The sequence below is a fragment of the Zonotrichia leucophrys genome, chromosome 8 (genome assembly GCF_028769735.1).
Source record: "Zonotrichia leucophrys gambelii isolate GWCS_2022_RI chromosome 8, RI_Zleu_2.0, whole genome shotgun sequence".
Taxonomy (NCBI): Eukaryota; Metazoa; Chordata; class Aves; order Passeriformes; family Passerellidae; genus Zonotrichia; species Zonotrichia leucophrys.
In genome coordinates, this window is record NC_088178.1 from 22387481 (window position 1) to 22406057 (window position 18577).

An 18577-nucleotide genomic window follows, 5' to 3' on the forward strand; every position below is an offset into this window, starting at 1 on the left:
TTCTTAAGCTGATAAAATTATGAGAGTTGGTACACTGGAGGACAGTAGTGAGCTGTCCTCTGCCTCTGCAGGAATCATTATTGGGATAGAATATCACACACCAAACTGTGAAACCCCAAAAGCTGGGAGAAGGCTGCTGTGCAGATGACTTCATACAGCCTTCACCCTGCAGGGTCTGGTTTGCAGGGGTGTGCTGGGGCAGCCCAGGAGAAAATCCACTTGCTCCAGCTGCCTGTCCCCTCTTCAGACATGAGGTGCAGCTCTCGAGCTGAAATCAGAATTATGCAATGGAGAGAGGCAGAGTATGCTCATCAAAATGTCAAAAGTTATGAAACTATGAGACTCCACAAGCTCTTTGGAGGGCCATGTCAGGATACAAAATTATTTTGATAAATTGAAAAACTGCTGCTGTGAATGGAATGTGAGTCCATAAGCACAAGAGCAGGCACAGGCATGGCACAAAACCAAGAGAAAAAATGACTGACAGGCAGCAATTTCTCCAGTGGATGTTCTGTACACAGAGACACAGAAAAGGTAATATGAATCAATAATATCCTGCTCTTGCAATCACAGCAAACATCATGCTTGGATGCATAAGCACAAATATTTCTCAAAAATTTTTCACTTGTGTCTCTTTCAGCAGATGAAATGAGGCAGTGTCCTTCAACTCTGCTTGGAGATTTAAGTATAAAAGCAACAGCATCTGCTCCAAGCTTACATACTCTAAAGTGCAAAATGAGAAAATTTTTAATCAAAATAACTGAAGTTACCCGAAGTAAATTGCATACATCTCTCTATTGGATGCAATTTTCTTACAAAGACAAGATTTGAAGAAAATACCATCTAAAGAAGAGTGGATGAATCTTGGCATTCCAATGGGGAAGATTAAAGCACGAGCATCTAATGAGCAAGAGCAAAGGCTGAAATCATGATGTACCCACTGAAGGAGAGTGGGTTAGAGGGGATCACACCAGGGGAACTTGACATACCTCGTGTAGATACATGGCAGCTGCTAAATTGCATTTGGGTAGATACACACTGCGCAACATGAAGCACTCCCTAAGATTTCTAAAGCCCTGGCATAGGTTATTTGGAGAATCTGCAGAGGTTTTAAAAGTTGGTGACTGTTTTTATGAATACTCCAGAAGACCAGAGGAGGTAATAGATGTGGTAGAAGGCTGGGGCAAGTTTGGTTTGGTTTTTGTGATTGGGTTGAATTGGGCATACAGGAAAAGCTGCACTGATGCTGTCCCAGCTGGACCATCCAACACTTGTATGTTCCTGGCTCTGGGATGGAAAAGCCTGACTGCTCCTGTCTTCATCCTGTTCATCATTGTCTCCCTCCTGACTTCTAGGATTCACTAAAAAGCTGCCTCTTCATATCTGAGGAGGAAAAGGGAAGATGCCCTGCAGCATTCTCATTGTCCTCTCAGAGTTGTGCTTGTGGCTTCTTCACATGAGAAGGGATCAGAGCCTGGTTTCCCCTGCAGCCACCCAAGCCCAGCAAAAAATCTGCTCACAAGTCTCTCCTGTGATGGTGCTGTCAACCCCTGAGGCCAGGAACCAGAGACACTGTTAAATAACACCCCACATGGCAGCCCAGCTCACAATTTCCCTGATCCACAGCATGCCAGGCCAGCCAGCCTGCATCCCACATCCTGCATCCCACATCCCATATCCTGCATCCTGCATCATCCCACATCCTGCATCATCTCATGTCCTGCATCATCTCACGTCCTGCATCACAGATCTCCCATGGCTGCCCTGCTTTGAACGGGAGAGCAGGGCTGAGGGTGCAACAGAGCTTCTGGAGCTGCTGTGCCCCAGTGCCAGAGCAAGCCAGAACCTGATTCCTGACAGCAATTCCCCAAATCCACCTTTTCCCTCCCAGGTATTAGAGATAATAAAAACGCCTGGTTACATGGGATGTGTTGCTATAAGTGCAGCCAAGCTGCAGAGGGCTTACCTCCTTCTCTCATCCTTCCCTACTTTTTGCAGAAAGGGTAATTGCAAAGATGATGTGCTCACCTTGGACTGAGTGATTCAGACCTTCAGATAACTGTTGTAACAAGAGCTCCTGGTGGTGGCTGTGCAACAAGGGTCAGTCTTGATTTCACTTAAAAACATCTTGGATTTTTCTCATTGCTTGGTTTTCCAACAGCAGCAGGGCAAATGTGCCACCTACTCCTGCAGTTATTCCTGTCCCCACAGGCTGTCACCGGCGCTGTGCAGCCACATCCCAGTCACAGGAATGTGTCTGTCTGTCTCAGATCCATGGTGGCACTTTTTTGGATGGTGCCAGGCATGTTGGAAGTGGCAGGACCAGCAGGGAGAGCAGCTGGCTGGCAGCACCGGGAATGCAGTGCCTGCACAGGACCCACGCTGCTCTCCAGGCAAATTTACTGTCAGATGGCACCAGCAATTTCATCTAAACTCTGCTGGGATTTTACACTGGAAGCAGCCTGTAAATTAAATAACTATTGCAACATATTTGTCAGACAGCTGTATTAAATGCTTCCAGATATACATTCATCCTCGAGACATGTGTGGTCAGATGGGATCCAGGCAGCTTACTTTACTCTGCAACACTTGCTGGGCCCTTGCCATGATTTTCTCATCTATCATGTGTTTGGAAGCTTGAAATGTTATTATTTTTTTTGGCATTACTGCTACATTTCATCTGTCATCACGATGTGCTGCAGGAACACACAGGGACAGATGGGCCTGGACTCTTCTTCCTATCTGAATAAACACAGGCACAACCAGGGAAAGCAGCTGCTGCAAGGTCAGCCTCTGGGCCAAAGCACCCATTTGCCACCTAAATTTCACCTGCTCAGTAAACCACTTTTTCTGCAATGAATTCTGACCATGTGAGTTAAATCAGTGAGGAAGATCCTCTCCCTCTTCTGCTTGGGTGTCGCAAGTGAGTGGAGAAATCCCCAAGACCCAGAAAGCAAATCCCACAGCCTGCTGAGTCCATGGCTGTGGTAGGGGATGGAAGTTCTCCAGTGTGAGTGGGTTGATTCATGATGGTCTGAACTGTTGTGACCCCACTGCCATCACATGGACATCCACAGCACTAAGACAACTCTCCAGAGGCTCTCTGCAAATGTTTAACAGCTCTACAAGTGTCCTTTAACACCCAGCTGCAGTTTCACCAGTCTCAAATGTTCAGAAGGTCAAGCCAAGCTTCTATTCGCCCTATCAGAAAACCCTTGTACCTGCTTTTTCATGCTGAGATCTTCTTCTGGAGTCCTCCATCACCAGGACTGTAGATTTTCCTGGTGCTAACAGATGGTTCTGGCCTTGTCCCAGGCCTTTACAATGATCAGACCAATACTGCCCCTTTTCACTTTTCTTCACTTGCAGCTCTGCAGCAACTTTGCCTTTTGAACTTTCATCATTTCTTCCCCAGCAAAATCCCCTGAGTTTTCTTTCCCAGGCTGTGAGTGTTCATGGTTTCTCTTGCTGTGAAACCTCTGAAATACATGAGAAAGGTTTTTCTCTCCCCTCTACCAGTGAAACATAGAATGCAGAGACTGGAGGCTGGATTAAACCCAGTTTTGCTGTCACCAAAGATCAGATTCTTGCTCCAAATCCCCATAAATGGGTTTAGCCAGTTCATCCCCTATGTTCCCTCCATATTAGCTCATCACTTGACATCTCATATGAACTTCAAGACAAACCATATCCCTTGTCTTCCCGAGTAAAACTAAAAAAAAAATCTAAACCAGTAAACCAAAGTTTACTGGTTAATTTATAACTATAAGGAAGCCAGTTTGGTAAAAATTAACCCTGTTCATGGTCAAACTCACTCTCCAGGGACTTTGTCATGACTGAAAATTTCTGTGCTATAAAAGTTTCATCTGAAGCTGCACCAGAAGCTCCATCCACCTGCCTGCCCCCTCCACCTCTGGGTTTGGGGGTATTTATGTGTTGTTTTGTAGGGGATTGCTGAAAGGTGCCAGCGAAATCCAGATGGGTCAGTCTAGTAATGATGTAGGTACACAGGACAGTTCAAACAACTCCACTGGCACTGAACAAAGGCTCAACCATCACATATCCCTCTTTTCCTTGTGCAGAACTTGTGAGGGACCCAACTACACAACATCATAATATTTATTAATGTTCTGCAGGCCTTCCCATGAGAATTTGTCATGTCAAACTGGGTCCCTTATACCCAAAGCCCTCCCTAAGAGATGCCTAACTTGATTACAGCTTTCTGCCTCCTAAAGATCAACCTTTAACTCTGCCCTGAACTTTCACACAGACACAGCTGGCTCAGTACAAAAAGACACACCAATTTTCATGAAGATGGCCAAGTGTGTGAAAAGGTAGCTCTGCTCAGTGTGGTGCCTGCCAGGGATGTTCTCCAATGCAATGACAATGAACCTCAGATAAACAGTGGTTTTGTCAGCAAAATGACCCTACAAGCAGAAAATGTGGGACATGGCTATTTTAGACTAAAAACTAAAGGGAAGTGCCCAAATATCAGAAATGCTCTGTCTCAGAGATGTGTTACATTGAAAGGAAGCACTCAGAGTTCAGCAGTCCCTGTGTTGTAGCCTATCAGACTGTCAGTCTCCACAACTGATAAACCATTTGATCCTCATAATATCCCAAGGCACAATGGGATATTATTATTTCAGCCCATCTGGGGATCCTGACTTTTACAATATGCATGGAAGTCACCCACACATGTCAGAATTCCAGCTCTCCACCAACCCCACATTGCCATTCCAGGTTTCTGGGCTTATGGGATGGGAACCCAGGGAAGAAACAGCATCTGCACAGGGATTGCAAGGAGGGTTTTACTTGGGCCCCAACCAAGCACTACATTGGAGAGGTAAATGCAAAGATGCAGAGCCCTTTTGGAGAGGGTGAGATACCATGTGGGCAGAGGAAGGAGGGCTCACCTGTCCTGTAGAGGGAGCATGGCCCTGCCATCACACCTCCCCATCATGTGCTCTCAACTTTGCTGCATTTACCTCACTTCCCTGCTCTGCAGCTTTTCCTCTCCTTGCCTCATCTACTGGCCATGGTGATTCCTCTGGACAGCAGTTTTGTCTGCTGGCTTGTCTGTGGAAGGAGCCCTTGGGGAGCAGGGCCACATCCCTTGTGTGCTGCTGGAGGGATGCCCACTCTCTGGCTCACGACCATCTCATGCAAGTTGATGTTTTAAATGCCTTTCAAGTTTCTTGACATCAACGAGCTTCAGCCACTAGTACTTTAGTAAGTTCCAACAGATTTTTTTTAGTGTAGGTTGTCTTAGTGGTAGATTTTCAGCAAGTTTCTTGAATCTCAGGGACACTGCAGATCAGGATATGTTCTGCTCAAGACAGTACCCCTACTCAAGCAGGGCACTGACTACTGCACAGGTGCAGGGGGCTAACCCCATGCAGCCACTCATTGAGAAGAGCTGGCCTGTGTGTTCTCATTTCCAGTAGGCAGGTGAACACCTTCTATACTTGAACCCTCTGAGAACAGCACAGAGCCCAGCGAGAGCCCCAGCCTGCCTGCATCTCACCTCCTCCCTCCTCTGGCTTCATCCACCTGGGCATGGAGGGCTGTGGGTCTCTCAGGATCTTTAGCTGGTCAGAGTGATTCCGAGAAATGTTAAAAGTCTCTTTTCCCAGCCTGAGCACTCGAAGAAGGAGTCAGAGCTCTTCAGTTCTCGGTCTCAGGGTTGTTTATTGTATCTTATCTATAAAACTTTTCTCCTGCCCTGCCGAGGTCTGTCCAGCAGGACAGTTCCAGGCACTCTGCCTGCCCCCAGGGCAGTGTTATGTCTTTATACTAAAAACTACATGTACAATGTTTACAATTACTTTCCAATACCTATCACCTATGTTAGACAGTGAGCTTCTACCGTAAACCAATCTAAAAGTGCCAACATCACAGCAGAAGATGGAGGCCAAGAAGAAGAAGGAGAAAGGCTGGACATGCCCAGTTTGCTCCATCTTGCCCCTTGGATCTCCATTCTAGAAACCTCAAAATCTACCCTTTCACCCCGTGATAACCTCACTATTATTCTACCTAAACTGTTGTGGCTTGCTGATCTTCATCTAAGGTTGGTAATTTGCTCCATAGATCATAGTCAAACCCACAGGTGTTCTGGGCTCTGTGCCAGGGTCTCTGAGCCCCCTGGCAGGGGTCCTGGCCATCCTGGACAGCCAGAGGGATGCACTGGGTTCCCACATGTGGGAATGTTCAGAGGCTGGCTGTTCTCCAGGCTGCAGGGACAGGCTGCAGGAAGCAGGTCAAAGGGGGACTGGGTGCACAGGCTGCCAGCCGAGCTGACGCAATGTTTGCCCTGATGTTCCAGCAGCTATAAATTGCTGCCAGCTCCACTTCACCAGACTCAGCTCCTGCAGAGGAGGACGGAGAGGATTTTTACCTGCACCTGGCTCGGGTGTGAGAGGAGCAGGTGAGAGACAGGCAGGAGAAGGCAATGTCCGGGAACAGCATGGCATCTCTGCTGGACAACATAACCAGACCCTCTGCTGCCATCCTGCAGCTGTCTGTGCTGCTTGGTGTAACCTTTGTGCTGCTGAAGGTGCTCCAGTTCTACTGGGAGAGGAAGAAGCTCATCAAAGCTCTGGAGGCATTCCCTGGCCCCCCGAAACACTGGCTCTATGGTCACAATCGCCTGGTAAGGATAGCTGGGCCCAGCCAGGGTGGGTTTGTTCCAGCTGTGCAAGGTGTCAGGGCTGGATGGAGTGTGCGTGTGCCCTGCTCCTGTCTCTTCCTACAGGAGAGAACTTCTGTGCAGGGAATGCCAAAGCTTCTGCAAGGCAGGAGGAAAAGGTGCTGGATATGTGGTGTGCATCATTTAGCAAAGAAAAAAAATCATGGTTTTTCAATCATGTCGTTAAACAAAGAGTCATGGGACTTCCATAAAGTTATTTAAATATGAGCAATCATAATTATTGTCTCTTTGCTACATTAAACCTTCTACCAAAAGGAGTGTCTTACCCTATAGCTGCTGAGGAAGACATGGCCACAAAGGCAGGGTGTTTTAATGCAGCCATTTTCACCAGGCTATAGTGCAGATGCTTTGCTTTTTCACACTGCATGCCCACTTTGCACTGCTGAAACTGGGGAACAGGGGTGACAGCCTTGGTCCTCCTGGCCTGTCCCCCAGACATCCTGTCATTGCCTGTGCCAGCTGCAGCCCCCAAGTGCAACACAGAGCTGCTCCAAGCCCAGGCCATCCCAAGGTGTCTCAGACACCACTAGCCCAGCAAGGGACTCTCCATGGAGCTTTCTTGTGCTGCAGGGATTTGGTGGCTCAGGCAGCTTTGCCTCCTGTGCACCTTTCAATGCTCATCCTCTCCTCTACCTGCAGCATAAAAGCCCCAGTGTGGCAAGTCCACCCACTCTTCCTTCATTTCCTAATAGAGAATTCTGCTCTCCCTGGCATGCCCCTCTTTTTCTGCCTTTATTAATCCCTGATTAACTCTCATTGCAGTTAAAATCTGAAAATTTTTTACACCAAGTAGTGTCATGGGGAGAAGAATATCCCCATGCCTTTCCCAGATGGTTTGGACCAATCCTGCCGTCTATAATCATTCACCATCCTGAATATGCCAAAACCATACTTGGCCGAGCAGGTGAGTCTCTGCCTCCAGTTCTGAGAAGTCTTTGACATTTTCTTACCAAGAAAATATTGGGAAACTTGCCTGGAGTTATCCCCTCTGCCAGCTTCCTTCACAGCTATTGCAATTCTTCTTTTGCTCCTCTTCACATGCTCCCAGGCTGCCCCAGGTTTCATGGAGCAGTGTGTATTCCTGTGCAAAACAGAGACCAGGTGCCTGCTCCTTCCAGTTTCCTGTCAGTTCCCAATTTGAGGGTCATCTGTCTTACTGTCTCTTATAGCTTCTACCACCACAATAGTTGTACTTCCCAGTAAACCCAGTAAAAAGTGTAAACTGCCATGGCAATGTCTCTCAGAAGTCTCTTAAGTCTTCCCATCTGCTCCCTTCTGTGCATCACATCAGTGGTACATACACGGTCTTCCCCAGTAACTCCTATCCATTGTTTTCAGTTTTGGAATTCGCCATGGCTGTTTCTTTTCCACACACATTTTCTTGTTCTAACTTTCCCTGTTTTTCCAAGTCCACTGCAGTCATAATTGTAGCAATCACTTTTAAACTCTTACCTCTGGTGGTACAGTATTTAGATGAGATTAATTCTATCATGTGATTTAGAGGGCAAAATCTAATGCAAATTTATCCTGAATTTTCTCTTTGGTTGTGTTGAATTCATCAATTATTCATAGATTTCTGATATTTGCTCCATTTTACAGATCCCAAGGCTAGTGCATTCTACAAACTCCTAGTTCCCTGGATTGGTAAGGCAAAAGCAGTAGTGAGGCTGTCAGAGCTGTGATCAGAGCCTGCAGGAGCTGATTGTGCCTTTGCTCTTCGTGCTTCAGGGAAGGGGCTGCTGATCTTGGAAGGAAGCAAATGGTTCCAGCACAGGAAGATGATCACCCCAGCCTTTCACTACGATGTGCTGAAATCTTACGTGACCCTGATGTCAGACTCAGTCAAAGTGATGCTGGTAAAAATCCCCACTCCTGCCACTTTTACCTTTCAGCAGCGAAACAGTGAAAATAAAAAATGAGTAAGAGAAAGAGACAGCGCTTAGAGAGTTTGTACTTTCACTGAATTTTTGGAGTAGTTTTAGAGTTCTAAAATTGCTCTCCTCACCTTCCTTTGGACCTTCCACTTATTCTTTCTCTTTGTTTGCCAATAAAATCAACCACTGTAAGGATATCCTTTCATACCCTGATGTGCATCCTTTCATACCTGGGAAAAGAAGTGCACAGAGAGTTAGATTAGGTTCACAGAATATGTCATGAGCTAGGCCCTCTGCTTCCAGAAAAGAAAGCAATTAGCAGTGTGGATCTGGGAAGAGTGACAGGAAAAAAGACCTGACCACCGATGGTGGCCGGTCTCTCCTTACCCTGGCTCTTCCTCCAGGATAAATGGGACAAGAGGATCACAGAGAGAAGGTCAGTGGAGCTCTTTCAGGATGTCAGCTTGATGACACTAGACAGCCTCATGAAATGTGCCTTCAGCTTTAATTCCAACTGTCAGACTCAGAGGTCGGTGCCTGAGTTTCCAAACCCTGGGAAAGCGAGCGCTCCTGTTTCACCACTCATTTTGCTAACACCAGCCTTGCCCTTGGTCTCCTTACAGCGACTCCCACTATTATATTAGAGCTGTTTTTGACCTCAGCTACCTCCTGAGTGATAGGATCCGGAATATTCCCTTCAAGATTGCCTTCTACAACTTCACTCACAACGGCCGCGCGTTTCAGGATGCCTGCAAGCTGGCCCACACCCACACAGGTATTCCTGCCCCTTTCTCCCAGCCCTGTCTCCCAGCTGAACCTCTCTGCCACTTGCCCCTGGAGTGGCTCAGAGTGGGGTTACAGCATGGACTGGCCAGAGGGTTACACCTTAAACAGAGTCCAAGCTGATGGCCGAGCAGCCAAGAACATGAGGGTGCTCTGGAGGGACAGGATGCACAGATCTGATCTCTCCTCTGTGCAGATCAGGTAATAAAAGAAAGAAAGATGTTGCTCTCCAATGAGAAAGAGCTTGAAAAGATCCAGAAGAAGAAGCACCTGGATTTTCTGGACATTCTGCTTTGTAGCAAGGTAAATGTTTGAGATGATTGCACCAAATGCCAAAGAACAGAACTGTGTGGCACTGAGGGGGGCATCAGCACAAGAAGGGGAGCACAAGAGACACCAAATCATACAAGTCCTTTGGGTATGAAAACAAAAGACCTGCGTGCTTGGGAATGACATGCTCTCCTCTTTCTTAGGATGAGAATGGAGTTGGACTGTCTGATGAGGACCTGCGTGCTGAGGTGGACACCTTCATGTTTGAGGGCCATGACACAACAGCCAGTGGCATCTCCTGGCTCTTCTACTGCATGTCACTGCACCCTGAGCACCAGCAGCGCTGCAGGGAAGAGATCCAGAGCATCCTGGGGGACAGAGACACCATTGAGTGGTGAGCTAGGACTTCCAACTCCTTCATCTTGAACTCTTTTAATTTACTCTTGAAGGCCTTGGACACGGTTCCCCCCTACATTCTTCTCTCTAAATTGGAGGGAGAAGGATTTGATGGGTGGACTGTTCAGTAGTTGAGGAATTGTTTGGAAGGGGGCACCCAGTGGGTGGTGGCCGATTGTCCAGATCAGTGACAAGTGGTTTCCCTCAGGGGTCTGTTCTGGGACAGACAGTAACACCTTTGTCAATGACATAGACAAAGGGATTGAGTGCATGCTCAGCAAGTTTGCTTTCAGGGAGGATCTTGGGAAGATGACCTACACCACTATGTGCATCAAAGAGAGCTTGCGCCTGTTCCCACCCGTTCCTGGTGTGTCCCGGGAGCTCTCCAAACCCGTGACATTTCCTGATGGACGCAGCTTGCCAGCAGGTCTGTTGAGTTTGTCCATCCTTCATGTTGCTGTCTGTGACAAGGGGACGTTCCTTGCTCTGTGTGGAGGGGCTGGAGGGTCTTCCAGACTCCTTTCTCCCTTCTGGAGCTGTTCAGAGCTACCACAGCTTGTTGACACAGTGAGCCTGGAAAGGGTGGCCAGGCAAAGTCCAAGGACGTGCTCCAGAGCTCAGAGGGGATTGTGGAGTGTTGCTCCTAGCCAGGTGAAAGTGACACACTGATAGATAAAAGGGGACCCAGCTCTGAGGTCTTTGTTTTTGATGTGTGAGATGTTCAGGAGATCCCTGCCAGATGTCCTGCAACAGCCCCTGCAGAGCCCAGGGAGGAAGAGCATTCCAAAATCACCTCTCCTGCATTTTCACTCTGAGCTGTCATGAGCTTTTCCTCACTTTTCTTTTACAGGCTGCCAGGTTGGATTGAGCATATTTGCTATTCACAGGAACCGGGATGTGTGGGAGGACCCTGAGGTATTTCACCTTGATAACAAGAAAGGGAGGATGGTCTCTGAGCCCAGACACCCACTCCCCTTGAAGAAGGCAGCCCAAGCCTCTCTACTATGTTGTTTTATTTTCCCTTATAATTCCAACAGTCCACATCTAAATGCAAATTTCAATCGAGTTACCAAACACCCCAAAGGCTTTGAATGTGACAAAGGGCTGGGAAAGGGTGTTCAACAGTGTCTCTTTGTGCATGGGGACACAGAGATGCTCTGGCAGCTTTCCAGCTGCCCTGCACACACTTAGAATGATATGACAAGTCCCAAGCCCCACAAGAGAGTGTGTGATTTGAAGATGATATTTTAGAGGCTTCAGGAAATAACTGGAAAGTTTAAAGAAGACTGCATAGCTGCCTGTCTCCAGGCATCTGGAGAACCAGGATCAGGCATCTCTGGAATGGAGGGATCCTGGCTTGATCCTTGCTGCCATGGATGAGAAAACCCCTGCAGGCACCTTGGGCATTGTAGTGGTGACCTGGGCATGTCTGAGGGGAAGATCCACTCAGGGGCTTTGCAGAGAGGTGACTGCAGAGATAGACTGCAGATCATCTGCAGCTCCCCCAGAAGGAGCAGAGGCCACATCCTGCCCTAACCTGGGCACCAGAGAAGAGCCTGGTGCTGCTCAGATCACACCAAACACTGACCAGATGGTCTTTGTTGCTCCCACAGGTCTTTGATCCTCTGAGGTTTTCTCCAGAGAAGTCAGCACAGAGGCACTCCCATGCTTTCCTGCCTTTCTCTGCTGGATCCAGGTGAGATCCTTCATCCCTCTCCTTCCTCTCAGACTGCCTTGCATGTGAGACCTAGCTCAGATGTGAGCTCCTAAGGCCAATCCCCCCTCAGTCTCCACAAGTCTGGCTGGCTTGGCCAGCTCAAGCAGGCTTTCCCTAACAGCATCTCCTCTAATAGGATTTCCATGCTCCATCAGCTCTGTGGTCACTGTAGGATTTCACACATTTTTTCCTGTAGCTTTGTGGAGATGTTTAGATTTTCTGTTGCCTGCATTGGGAACACCAGTCCCTTGTTTAGGGGTGAGTCCCAGAGTGCCTCAAAGCCAAGGGGGCCAAGTCTCCATGGGTCCATGCTGTATCAATAGACAGATGTAGGATACTGAGGTGACAGTAGCTTGCAAGAGGATCACCTCACAGAGCCAGAAATGATCTTTTGGAAGTGTCTGGGCTTTTAGTTGGCTCCTGGCTGCACTTCCTAGTGAAGCAAACCCCTGTTCTCTCAGTCTCATAACCTTCTTCAATGTTTAATAGTAAAAAATAATAATAAAAATAAATAAATTATTAAATTTATTTAATAATAAAATTAATTTATTTTTAAAATAAAATAAATATTTAATAACAAAAATTAAATAAAATAAATAAAGCAATTAAATAAATAGATAATAAAAAGAACTAAATATTTATTTTAATAATGAAATAAAATTAATTAATAATAAAATAAAATAAATGCATTAGGGGCTTACTAGATAAGCTGTAGTGTTATCCTCACAGGAGCTGGAGGTGCCTCAGCTCTCACATGGGGTGAGTCCAGCTTGGGTGTGGCTGGGGACAAAGGCAGCAATCAGAGCATGTGTCCCCTCCCTGCAGGAACTGCATTGGGCAGCAGTTTGCCATGAATGAGCTGAAGGTGGCCCTGGCCTTGACCCTGCAGCGCTTCGAGCTCTACCCAGACCCATCCAAGCTTCCCATAATGATACCACAGATCGTCCTCAGGTCCAGCAATGGGATACACCTGCATTTGAAGAAGGTCATCTGATCCCACAGGGTACCATGGCAGGGAGGCAAGAGCTCTCCCAAGGGACACCCTCCACCCAGAGGTTTAAGAGGAGATCACAAAACAGACCCACAGTGGAGCTCTCCCACATTAACCCCTGTCCTACTCTCATCCAGAGGGGCTCGCTGAGCCCACAAACACCAAACCCAGCAGGTTCAGTTCCCCTCCTTGCCAGGGGTTCCACAGCATTGGAAGGGGGGTTCCACAGCATTGCTGTGGCTCATCTTTCACCTCCAGGAGCATCCTCCATGTCCTGCTCATCTCCTCATCTCCAACCTGCCCTCACACTCTCCCTGACAGGACTGCTGTCCCCTGCCTGTAGATTTGTCCCATTGTCAGCTCCCCACTGGGCTTGGCAGTGACCCAACCTGGTTTGCAGGGATGCCTAAAGCCTGGGCACAGCCCCTGCCCTGCCTCCAGCCTGGGTGTGCCAGGCCAGGAGGGCCCTCCCTGCATCCCCACACCTCCCTCCCAACAATTCCTGCTCTGGGGCTGGCACTGTGCCCACCATTATGGAGGTGAATGCTTGTGGTTCTTTTCTGCCCCAGCTCTGAACTTCCTTGAGCTGAGGGCGCTCAGGAGCCAGCCCAGAAAATGCCAGCAGCTAACCTGAGGAAGCACTTGGCACACTAGAAATAGAGTGTGTTCAGCATTGTTCTACTCTCTGAAATGAAAATAAAGCCTTGTGGGGATGAGCTCCAAGCCTGACTTTGGCTTCCTTTGCATTTGGGGGCCCAGCAGGGCACAAGAGGAGGCCCAGCAGGCAAGGCTGTGCAGTGCTGTCAGTGCTTTCTCAAGCCATAAGCAGTGTTTCTATGCACCCTGTTGAGCCTGTTTCCACAGATCCCACACCATCCATCACCTCACCTGTGTCTCCAGGCGTTTCCAGTAAGGAAACAACTGAAATGATCTGTGCTCAAACAAAGCAAAACGGAAATACCACAAAACTGCTGGTGGTAAGAACAAAGTCAGCTTGCAAAATAAAGCAAGAGGAGATGTGAGCCTACCTCAAACCCTGTCCTGCAGAGGCTGAGAACTGACTGCTCAGTTCCAGGGTGGCCTAAGGCGTGCAGGTGAGCACTGGAATTGGGTTTGTTGTGGGGATACAGGGAGCCTTTCCCCAGCACCAGCCCAGGTGTGGGACTGTGGGTGAGCTGCAGGCCCAGGGTGTGCAATGGATCAGTAGGTGGCAGTGGGAGACACAGAAAAATCCTCCCTGGTCCCTGGCAAAACCCCCGGGCCTGGCAGGCAGCAGGGCCAGGCCCAGCAAGGCAGGGGATGTGTCCTGTCCCTGTCCCCACCCTCGGCAGAGCAGACACTCTGTCAGAGTCCCCTGTGGGTCTGGGCATTACCCAGAGCCCAGGGGAAGTTTGTCACTGCGAGGGCTCGGGCACTCAGCGGGCAGCAGGGAACACTGAGGCACCAGGGGACACTGAGGCACCAAGGCCTGCATGGGTGCCATGACAATGTGACAGACAAGGCTGTGCAGCTTTCACCCCCAGCACTGGCATCACCAACACATCCAAAACATGTCTGTCTGCCTGTCTGCCTGAGCAGCTCTCTGCTGATGGATAGATCAGGACAGACAAACCTGAGCATCTCCCCATCTACTGAACTCCTGCAGCCCTCCTGCTCCCCATCTCTGCTGCTGCTGCATCCTCAGTTGGAGAAACAAAACTCTCCTCGAGCTGGATCCACACCTTTGTTTTGGCTGTGTGGGTACCAAAAGGGACAGGGATGCTGAGGTTAACCAGCAAGGTGCAGCTTGTGTTTATTTTGCAAGGCAGCTGAGGACCAAGTTCCTCTTTTGCCAGCCCTCTCCTTCTCACCCTCAGAAGGAGGCAGGGTGCAGGTTGTGCAGATGGCAGTGCCACCATCCTGGAAACCCTGGTGGATTCATGTCTGAAAGGTCAGACTCCTGCTGTCCTCCTCCCCAGCTCCAGCACAACCAGGCCTTCGGAGGCCAGTGATTTAAAAACACATTTTTGTTTACTGAAAAATCCTATTTGTCAAACATTTCAGCCACCCATCCGGGAAGAGGCAAACCACCCTGAAGCTCTGCTCACCTACTCTCCAGCCGGTGGTCCAAGAAATGAGTTTTGGGTGCCCTTGGACACAAAGACCCATCCCATTCTCCTGGTGGTGGGCTCCAAAAGAAGTGTCACTAGAGGTGACACACTTAGAGGTGTCACTACAGCATCTCCTGGTTTGGGAATTGGGATTAGGACCCCCAGCTGCTGCCCACCCCATTAACTGTACAGTGCCCTGTGTTTTGGAGCCATCACCCTATTCACTGCCATGACCAAAGCTGCCCATTTGGTTTCCAAGTGTCCTTCTGATTGCTAGATTATGAATGGCCAAACACCAACCATTTCCAGCAGAGACTTTCTCCAGGGAAACTGCTCTTGGCAATCTGCTTGGGAGAGAGAGGAGAAACTGCTGACATTTTTGATGCAAAAATGGATTGTTATTCCAGGCAGCTGTGACAGTAATTGAGGCAAGCAGAGCCAAACACTTTAAAATCTCTTCCTGTTAAGAATCATGCTTAAACCAGGTTTGCGGTTTGAAGGGCCAAAGCTTTTGAGGGAAGATCTCACAGCACCGATGCACCGTGAAGCCCTAATGGAGAAAACTCTTCCAGTTTTCAGCTTAGCCAGGTCAAACTGAGCAGCACAAACATCCCTCCACCTTCAAACGGTGGCAGTTTCTGGACAGCAGCTTGTACAAGATAACCTCCTCTGCCAAGGCAGCCCCAAACGGCTGGGAGAGCAGCCGAGGAGCTGGGTGAGGAGCGGGGCAGCAGGCAGTGACACTGATCTAATCGCCCATTTGCCCCAGTATCTCCCTGGCAGGCAGTGACATTTCTGCGCTGTCTCAGCTCGCTCCTCCGTCACCATGGCTACAGCAGCCGCCAATCCAGGGCGAGCCCTTCCCGAGTACCACAAACCCTCTGGGAGATGCTGGCAGAGCCAGCCCCTTTGGCACGGAGACACCTCGGGGACCCCGGGACAATCCACAGCACCAAAAATTTCCCTTTTCCTTTTTTCCCTCCTCCTTTTCATTTTCTCTTTTTTTCTTTTTTTCTTTTTTTTTATTTTTGAAGCACAAACAATGGAGCTAAAAGGTTGGGTATCAGGCCGATAATCATGAATGACGTGTCGTTATTACACACCACACATCCATTATCTCCCACTCCAGCCATGTCACAGGCGGCTGGAGGAGGGCAGATAACGGGGTGCCTTCATGCAGATGGCTTATTATCAGGATGTTCCAGGAGGGGCTTTAAGACAGTTAGTGATGCTGTTTGCCAGTTAAAGATTAGAGACCCCAGAGAATAATTAACAATCCCAAAACCCAGTTTTTCTGCTGGATTCTTCAGCTTTCTCCCCCCTCCCCCATTCTCTTTAATCTATTCACTCTAGCAGGTGTAATAAAGTGATAAGGACCGGCTCGGGGGATGTTTGTTTGGCTACTACGGGTGTATAAACCAACAATGGATGGCATTTTTCTTCTGGCTTTCAGTGTCTTGAATCGAGACCAAAAACTTTGCAGCCCCCTTGCCCACACACAGCCACCCGTCCATGCTGTGCTCCTGGATCCCACCTGGGTGGCTGGGGCTTCTTCCCCACCCAAAGGACCACGGGGGTGGGACAGGCTCCCTTTTTTTCCTCTGAAGATCCAAATCACACCTCCTGGGTGTCAAGGTGCCCAAGGCCAGGATAAAAACCCCAGGTTTGCTCAGGTGCAGGGATAGAGCTGCTTCCAGCAGCAGTTTACCTGAATACAGCAAATCTGTAATTAAACTACCTTGGGATAATTTATGCCATAGGTGTCCACCTATACCTGAATACAGCAAATCTGTAATTAAACCACCTTGGGATAATTTATATCATAGGTGTCCACCTGCCCAAAGTGCTCCAGTTACAGCTGAAACATCTCAAGCCCTCATAGCTAAAGAGCCTCAGGAGAGATTGGGGAAGCATCAGAGTAAAGGTGGCTTTCAACAAGATATCTCGCTATCTGGGGCTCCAAGAGATGGGTCACAAAGAAAAGTCATTATACACCTCGTAACAAAGTGGGGATGCTAAAAATCCCCCACCATGAATATCTTCTGCCCCAAAAGAGACTATCCTGTCTGCAGCAGACCACAAACCTGGACATCTTCCTGAAGCCCAAGGCTTCAGAGATAATGGCGTTATGGAATGGGCGGTAGGATGGAGCACTCATGGTGTCCTTACCCTTCACTGGTGGGCGTGGGGAGGCTTGTGAAGGACACCTTCTTCCCCCTGTGGTGTTGGGGAGGATTTGGCCCTCGGGCAAGTTGGCTTAGGGCCCTTCAGAGAGCTCTGTGAGGCTGTGGGAGGTGCCCCTCACCTGGGGATCTCAGGTAGAGCCCGGACTCTGGAGGACATTCCCCAGCTCATGGAGGCTGTGTGGAAGGCACGAGCACTGGAACACCAGAAGTTGTCTTCCCAATCACGCTCATCCTGCCAGGGAGGGATGAGACAGCATTGTGCCTTAAAGAGCATCCCGACCCTATCAGCAAGAGATGAGATATCCTAATTATGGCAGTACAGACGAGGATCTGGGCTGTATCAGCCAGCACAGAAAGGTAAACAAGAAATATAACAATGGACCCTTAACACTCATTAGCTGTGTCAGATAATACCTCACTTTTCTCCCTTTGGGGCTTAAAATCTAATTAAGATTTTCCAACAATAAATTTCATTTATGCTCGCTCCCTTTTGTTCTTTTTAGGATCACACCGAGAAGCGTCTGCAAGCAACTGCTCAGCTCGAGGGAAGGCAGCTTCAGTCAGCCTCGGCTTCTGCTTCACACAGATAGGGGAAACTGAGGCAGGACAGCACCCTGGGCCGTGCAGAGGTGAGATCCTGCTAGGACATAGCACTGGCCCCTGCACAGGGTGCTTTCCCCGGGGAAGTGAACTCCAAAGGAGCACAGGCTGTGATAAGACCAAGCAGGGAAGCTCCTGGGCAAGCCCAGCAGTGAAGCCTTGTCCTTGCTCAGACTCACAGCCATGCCAGGGGTCCGTGGGGAAAGGGACACAGACTGAGACCCCCTGAGCACACCTGCACTCCAACCCCGCATCCAGGCATTGCAGGGTGAGCAGATCGGGCATCTGTCACACATTCACTGTGTACACAGGGCAGGGAATGAACTCCTGTTGTTACTCATTATAAGGACGACATTGTTAACTTCTTTTGCAACTGACAGGTAAAAAATTAATGGGTTCCCTTCCTCTTGCCACACCCCCAGCCCAAGTGCTGACAGGGCAGGAAGAGGCAATGACTAACCCTTAAACCCTGCTGAGAGCAGCAGTATCGCTGAACCTTGGGGAGCTTGGTCTGCTCCAAACCCACGTGATGTTTGGCACCTGTGAGTGGAAAGTCAGGGAGCAGCATCCATCAGGGGCACAGCTGGGGTGCTCCAGGACCCAGCCTGGGGCTGGTCCAGCCTCCAGCTACCCTAGGGAGGGTGGTAGACGGCAACAGCTCTGATGTGATGCTGGGGATGCAGCCATCTACCTTCACATCTGAGGGCTTGACCCCTCTAACCCTTCTGCCTGTTTTCTTCTACTCCCATCCAATTTCTCAACGGGAGCTGTGATTTCTCAATGCCAAGGCTTTGAGGGCATTTTCAAAATACTCACCTCAGGCTCTAGGGAAAATACCTTTTGAAGTGGGGCTGTTACTGGAAGACACCTGCCTGGATTTTTGCGTCTCCACTTGCTCGGGACATCAGCAGCTTCAGCTGTGGGGAGTGCACAGCAGAACCCTAGAAACACCTTGCTCCCA

General features: G+C 49.0%; 1 protein-coding gene across 1 annotated transcript; it reads left to right on the forward strand.

Annotated features, from left to right (window-relative positions):
- Window positions 1-6357: 6357 nt before the first annotated feature.
- On the forward strand, window positions 6358-13463 carry LOC135450895 (cytochrome P450 4A4-like). The gene is made up of 12 exons (XM_064719526.1): window positions 6358-6652; window positions 7472-7613; window positions 8309-8353; window positions 8438-8565; window positions 8988-9112; window positions 9207-9358; window positions 9563-9669; window positions 9840-10030; window positions 10326-10459; window positions 10883-10947; window positions 11646-11728; window positions 12575-13463. The coding sequence occupies exons 1-12, from the start codon at window positions 6452-6454 to the stop codon at window positions 12741-12743; spliced, it is 1542 nt and encodes a 513-aa protein (XP_064575596.1). The 5' UTR covers window positions 6358-6451; the 3' UTR covers window positions 12744-13463.
- The last annotated feature ends 5114 nt before the right edge of the window (window positions 13464-18577 follow it).